This window comes from Morone saxatilis, unplaced genomic scaffold, assembly GCF_004916995.1.
Source record: "Morone saxatilis isolate NCDOM2014 unplaced genomic scaffold, NCSU_SB_2.0 Contig18, whole genome shotgun sequence".
Classification (NCBI taxonomy): domain Eukaryota; kingdom Metazoa; phylum Chordata; class Actinopteri; family Moronidae; genus Morone; species Morone saxatilis.
The window spans coordinates 14,873,895-14,880,930 of NW_023339740.1; the positions used below are offsets into that span (position 1 = coordinate 14,873,895).

Consider the following 7,036-nt stretch of genomic DNA (forward strand, 5'->3'; position numbering starts at 1 on the left):
TTTGTTACTGTACTTAAGTAGTTTTTTTTCAGGTATCTGAACTTGAGAACAACTTTTTACTTTTACCCCCTTCATTTTTACACAAATATCTTTACTTGCATTTTTTAAACAGGCTCATTGCTTTAGTTTGGGGGGAATTATATAATTATTATCATTATTATTGTTATTATTATTATTATTGCTGCACGCCTTCTCAACATCAAATCAGCACATAATGCACAACAGACGTAACAAGATGACACAGATAAGAGAGGGAGACTCGACCCTGTTTGAAGTTTCCTTTAGCTTTGCACAGAAACAGCCGGTAGAAACCAAGAGAGTACTTTTCACTTTTACATGAGTAGAAAAGTTGAATCAGTATTTCTCGTCTTCTTTTATATGTGTTCTTCTACTTGAGTAAAGAATGTACTTTTGTTACCTAAAAAAAAAGGTCCAAATGAACTGCTCCATGTTGTGTGTATAAAATAGCCTACAGTGCTGCAGCGGAGGAGGAGCATTCATACTTTCCACAAAGTGGAAAAGTAGTTTAGTCAGTGTTACAGGAAGTTAATGGATTTTACTGTATGTAACACTTTCACACTGTGACGTCCAGGATTTCATTGACAGCTTAACAAAAAAGTAATAATCAGGTTAACTAGTCGGTGATGCTGTCAATGTTCGTGTTTTTGTTTTTCTGTCCACATGTCATTTTCACTCAACCTGAGAGGCTCTTTTGCTTGGTGGAGTGAAGAAGAAAGAAAAAGGGGGCAGAGAGGAGGAGGAGGAGGGGGGGTTTGAGGAAATGACCAGTGAGGGCGACAGAAGGGAAATGAAGGATGTGGAGACAGACGGAGAGAGAGTGGGAGGGAGGGATGGGGAAAACTCAGAGAGAGGGGTGGGGTTGAGGGGTCCTCTGTTTCTTTTCCTGGAATGCAGCCCCGAGACTGTCGGCTGGAAGGAAAGCGAGGAAAAGTAGGAAAACAGAGAGATTGTTCTTCAGAAGACAGACGCGCCACATTCTTGCTGTCAGAGTTTTCTCCCCCTTCTTTTTCTTGCCCTGGCTGTTTGGGGCCAGTGGAGGGAGAGGGGAGGGTGAGGGAGGGGAGGGAGGGCAGAGAGAGAGGGGAGAACAGTGGGGGGTTGGAAAGGTGACGGAGGGCAGGGGGAAAGAGAGGAGAAGAGAGTTCAGGAGACCAAAGGAATATCCAGCACTGAGCACATTATTCCCTCTCATGTTGCTCTGTTGTGATTGTTAATACTCTCCTCATCTCCCCCTCCAGTGTTCAAGTCTACCTCCCAGAGTGACCATGAGAGTCCTCCTACTCATCTGCATGCCAGGTAACTGCCCCACGTTCCTCTCCGAGTCCACTGAAGCCCCTGAACACTTTCTCCGTAACCTTCATGAATACATGTGCAACAATCAAAGTGGAAGAAATAGTTTGGGAAACGCTTCACTTCGCTTTCTTGCTGAGAATTACGATTGATCCCACTCTCATGTCTGTACAATAAATATAAAGCTACAGCCAGCAGCCAGTTAGCGTAGCTTAGCATAAAGACTGGAAACAGTAGGAAACAGCTAGCCTGGCTCTGCCCAGAGGTAAAAAAAATTCTCCGTCTAAAAACAGAAGTGTAGAAAGAGACACATTGTGGGTTTTCAGACGGATTTATGTGACAGACTATTTCTTGGTCCAGCACAGTAACTTCCTCTAGTCTTGTCACCACCTTATTGTTGCCAGGCAACCAGTGGTGACTCCAGGATGATTTTGTTACCTTGTTAGCGAAGGTAAGCTCAATATCGTAACTGACATTACTGAGTCGGTTCACTGACGTTTTGGCTCTTCTACACATAAGCTGCTGTTACATTTTAACATTTTTCCATCATCGCAGAGCCAGAAACAGTTTTCACGGTTCAAAGTTACATGTTACAGTTGTTTTAAAGTGAGATGTCTGTATGTAGATTAAATAGCAAATTTGTTCTCTCTTACAAAGGAAAAGCAATAAAACACACTTATTGCTCAATGCAATTCAGTTTCCTGACTTTTCTCTGCTGTGCTCTTGTTACAACATTTACCGTTTACAGTTATCCTAATTATTATTCCTGGTGGCCACAGTGGTCGTTGTTCAGCAAAAGTCACATAGTACAACTGTAGGCTAAAATAGGATTTAATTACTGACTTGTAGTTATTTATTTCTCTTGTAAAATGTATTCCACATAAGGCTGATGGATACTTGTGTATACTTATTATCTATGGTGATCTATCAGTAAGGAAACAACCCGGATGAAGGCAAAAAGACGAATAAGTCAAATAAAGCACAAAGTGTTGAACGGTTTAATATCGATGTTTTTCTATCAAAGTGGCTTCATGTAACTTTTGCTAACTGTCGCAGGATATGGTAAATGCTGTAAAGTAGTGTAACAATAGCACATGATGTCAGTAACACATTAACATTAGCTAACAATAGCCACCGTAACCAGTCATACCAGACCACATAAAAACTCCTTGTTCGCTACATAGTCTCACTTTAAAGCTCGCACTGGTTGGCATGTTAGCTTTAATGTTAGCTTTAAAAATCTGAATTGAATTCAGATTTTAAAAAACACCTAAAAAACTAGTGTGTGATAAAGATACTCAGTTTCAGTATTCAGAGCACTTGTAATTACGGACTCCCCCCCTGCATTTCACTCCTCACCCCATCTTTGTGATTACTTTATTGTTCTGAAATGTCAACAGTTCTGCTGCTCGCCCAGGCCCAGTACCAGGAACCGTTTCCATTTTTGGGTGAGTTCATTAAGAGAATATTGGCCCTGATTGTTCCAGCTCAGCATCGGTTTATATCAGAGCTCTCCACATCTGTTCCCAATTTCTGGTTGTCCTCTGATGTGTCACCTAGCCTCGAGGAGTTCTCTCTCCTCCTCCGATTGTTGTTTACCTCCCGCATAGCAACTGTTGTCACAGTGTAAACAGCACTTTTAACATTCTGCATGTTATTATTTGTAAACATCTTGCATATGAAGTCATACATTACACCCTCGCAAAACTGCTTATTTTGTGCAGTTTTGGCGTGCAGGTGGTTGATTTTATATGGTGCAGGACTTTGTGTGTGTGTGTGTGTGTGTGTGTGTTATGGGAGTACCGGGCTGTTATTGGTTTCACTATGTTGATCTCATGAAACTTTTTTCTCTCCTGCTTATTTTACGGCTTCACAGAGGACTATGGGCCGGATTATTTTCCAGGTAAAGCATTTTCAGGTTCACAGAAATGATCCTCGATGCTGCTTTCATATTTAAACGTCAGTGTGTTTTATAAAACCGATCCCTCTTTTTTGTTGTCCAGATTCTGAGACCCATGATTCTCTTCCTGGCACCTACCAGCAGCAGGTTCGGCTCGAGCCAGTAGTGCGTCCAGAAAAATCAGGTATACCTGCTGAACTCTCCTCCTGTGTGAGTCGTGCTATTAAAGAGTAGTTTGTACTGTGTCTAGAACTCATTTGTAAATCTGTTTTCCATGTGGATATCAGAGTCCGAATTGGAGACGGAGCCCACAGAACCTGGCCCTCTTGGTAAGAACACTTTGGAGACAGGAGGACAGATAATGAGTTGTTTAGTTTGAGTGGAGAAATTATTTTGCTGTGTGTTTGAGTCCAGATTGCAGAGAGGAGCAGTATCCCTGCACCAGACTCTACTCTGTTCACAAGCCATGCAAGCAGTGCCTCAACAGCCTCTGCTTCTACAGGTACGTACTGTAGGACCTGCAATGACTTTTAAATGAGCAGTTCACCCCCACAGTCAGTGAAAATACAGTCATTATTTCTTTTGTTAGTTGAAACCTCCCTGAAGTCTGTAGGACAAACAAACTCTGAGTCACTTGCTGTAACTCCATCTCAGCCTTTCCCTAAAGTATTGAAGCTACTTCTACCACATCTCCAAAAAGCACAAATTATCTATCAAATATTCTCCAAACAGCTTGTGAGTGAGAGTTCAAACTGAGAGCTCAAACGTCAGCATTTAACAAAATGTTTGGCATCATTTATGAATGTACAATGCATCAGTTGTGGTCTGTTCTAGGGCAAACATCAGTGAGGTTAATACACGAGTACATATGGGACGTTGGTAAACTACAATACATTTATGTGAGTACTGAACTCTTTAGCTATAACAGGATGGAGATCTTATGTAGTGTAGAAGGATTGTTTAGGAAAAGGCTAAATCGCTGTTGGTTACCAACATTACGTTCCATTTATCAATACTTCCCAACTTCTCTATCTGTTGCTCTCAGCACCAAGTCCATTGGTTCCTACTGAAGGTGTAAATCTTAAAATAACAGGTCACCAATATATGTATTTAAAAACGTTTTTACACTAAACACCTGGACACTGGTTTTTATTACTCAAACAGGAGTAAATAGTGCATTTGTTGGGGACTATTTTTAGCCGCGGATTAATAGACGTTTGGTGCTGATGAGTATTGTACTGTGTTTATTGTAATAAAGGAACATCTCAGTCAGTGCAACAGTATGACTCACTTTTTGGACAATAATGGAAGTATATGGCACAGGAATAAGATATTTTGTGCTTTGGATACACAGATAATACTTGTTGATGACTTCATTGTTGGTTTTTATCTTTTTATTGAACAGAAAAATACAGAATATTGTATATATATATATATTGTATATTGACTTATTCTTTAAGTTCCAACTGTTTGCATTTTCTGGGTGAACTACCCCTTTAACTGGCATCTCAGTGTTTCACTTGTGACCTCTACATGTGTTTTTTGTTAAGTTTGCGACGTGTGTACGTCATCAACAAGGAGGTTTGCGTGAGGACTGTGTGTGCACATGAAGAGCTGCTGAGAGGTGGGTTCACTGCACTCTGTCATTTGTGTTGTTTTGTGTGTTTGTATATTGAGACTTGTTATTTGAACTCCTCTGCGTGTGTGTGTGTAGCGGACCTGTGTCGCGATCAGTTCTCCCGCTGTGGCGTGGCAGCGCTGAGCGGCCAGTGTTCATCACTAGGAGGAAGCTGCGGGAAGAGCTGTGGCGGCTGCTGATTGAGCACAGAGATCAGGGACGCTACCTGCCCAGATACTGCCGCTTGTCCTACCACTCATCCACTTCCTCCTACTTTGTCCTCCTCCTTCCCCCCAGTTTCTCCTCACTTTGCCTTTTTGACTCCTCCTGTACAACTCATTACTCCTGTGCCAAAAGCACTTCATTTGAAGTTGTTTTTGCCCTGTTTATCTTTGTTTTCTCACATGTATGTCCGCCCAGTAGATGCTGTGTGTCTGGATAAATATACTCAAAAAGAACATTGATGATTGTACAAATCACTGGTGCTATAAAATCATCACACTGGTGCTATAAAAACTATTAGAGATGCACATGAAACAGCAGAACATCTTTTTTCTATTATTTTTTTGCATATTGTACCGTATTAATCTCATGCTTTGTGTTTGTTGATATGTTACTGTACTTGTGTTGAAAAGCAGTCATTGTCGTGATGATCGACTCATCAATGGTGGCCACTGTGCACTGACATCAGACAAAACCAATCAATATCCAGCCACCAAACAGTCTCATTGCTGAAGATCATGAGATGTGTGAAGAAACAGGTGGTGTGTGACCTCAGTTTTTGTACTACTGCCACCTGGATCTGTGCTTAGCAACCAAGCAGCAAGCTTATATAAATATATTCCAGTGGCAACAAGTGCTTTAAAAAGGCATCTCACAAACGGCCTCTGTACTACTGCTTTGTAAAACTGTCACTATAAAGACTGAGAAAAAAATAAACTTTTTTTTTACTACAGCTGTTCAGCGTGTGATTGAGTCAAACATGAGTCATCGCTGTAATGTAATCCGAGGCCGCAGCTCAGTGTGCTGAAAGGTATTTATGAAAGACATGAATTATGGTGCACACTGTGAGTTTATTCTCCTGAAAACAGGTGGCTTCCATGTGTATTGTCAATACAAGTTATACTGCTGCTATCAATCATCAGTCTGTCAGTGTTTATACAGTAAATAAACAGTATGTACACCTAGTAAAACTAATAGTAACTAATACAAAACACATACTGTAAGTATACGAACATACTGCAGTACTTGTTACTGTTATAAAACTGTGTCTATATGTCACATAATCAGTAAAATCTGTTTCTCAGAGAAAATACAGTACAGCTCCGTCATTATGCTCAATGCGTGTGTTTCCTGGCACTCGCACACAGTGAAGATCTTCCTCCACTTCTCTCAGTGTCCGTTAATATAAATGTGGAGGAATCAACTGGCAGATTTTCGTTCCTGCACTACGTCCAGATTCTGTCTGGAGGGGAATCCTGCGGTAATTTTGGGTTTTCTTCTTGAATAAGAGCAGGAAGTTTGGGGAGATGTTGAGCAAGGATCAAGTACAGATGGTTGCCAGTAATCAGCAGGCTGCTGGCGTTTTTAGCACAGCTGCTGAATCACATCGCTCCGCTCCCTCGCCTGTCACTGTGCGCTGCGGGTAGAGTTAAGTGTTCTTTACTGTATAAAACAACCAGTTAAACACCAACAAAATGACAGAGGTGCTCATTTCAGTGTCACAACGTACAACAAATCATATTTTAAACAGCAGAGTTAGAGTATGAACACTTTTAGGAATGTTTCTGTGAGTAAATATTGCTTTCAGACATTCATTATGTGTGGATTTTCCCTGGATTAGACGTGTGGTGTGCTGGTGCTTCTGGTTTTAAGATGCTTCTCATTTCCCTGCCGACAATAAGGAGGGTGGAAGAGATGGTTGTCGCCGCTTCATCTCTTGCTGCAGCTGCTCCTTCAGGGTGGATACCTGCAGTATTACAGTGGGTGACAAATGTTCATATTAAATTTAGACAACCACTGCAGGAGTATTTTCTGTTGATTTACATTGTTTGGTATAATTTGAGCCAATCGAATCAGATGCAGTAGTGATTGACTCAGTGACACTATAAAAACACTGTAATTCTTCCATTCTGTGATGTTTATTGTTGATATCTCCTTGATTACAAGACACCAAACTGCTGTTTATCAATCCCATGATGCACTCT

At 41.1% G+C, this 7,036-nt stretch overlaps 2 protein-coding genes across 2 annotated transcripts in view; one reads left to right on the forward strand and one right to left on the reverse strand.

Moving 5' to 3' along the window:
- The window catches only part of mfap2 (microfibril associated protein 2), a 6,905-nt gene extending 1,121 nt beyond the window's left edge, over positions 1-5,784 (forward strand). The window contains exons 2-9 of the mRNA XM_035661456.1: positions 1,260-1,317; positions 2,712-2,759; positions 3,188-3,214; positions 3,315-3,395; positions 3,499-3,540; positions 3,626-3,713; positions 4,762-4,835; positions 4,926-5,784. Coding sequence (XP_035517349.1) covers positions 1,287-1,317; positions 2,712-2,759; positions 3,188-3,214; positions 3,315-3,395; positions 3,499-3,540; positions 3,626-3,713; positions 4,762-4,835; positions 4,926-5,029 — 495 coding nt within the window. The 5' untranslated portion in view covers positions 1,260-1,286 and the 3' untranslated portion in view covers positions 5,030-5,784. The remainder of the gene's footprint in view (positions 1-1,259; positions 1,318-2,711; positions 2,760-3,187; positions 3,215-3,314; positions 3,396-3,498; positions 3,541-3,625; positions 3,714-4,761; positions 4,836-4,925) is intronic.
- Positions 5,785-5,888: 104 nt separating this feature from the next.
- Positions 5,889-7,036, reverse strand: part of LOC118327883 (rootletin-like) — a gene marked incomplete in the record, with an annotated part of 20,365 nt that continues 19,217 nt past the window's right edge. The window contains 1 exon segment of the mRNA XM_035661392.1: positions 5,889-6,798. Coding sequence (XP_035517285.1) covers positions 6,712-6,798 — 87 coding nt within the window.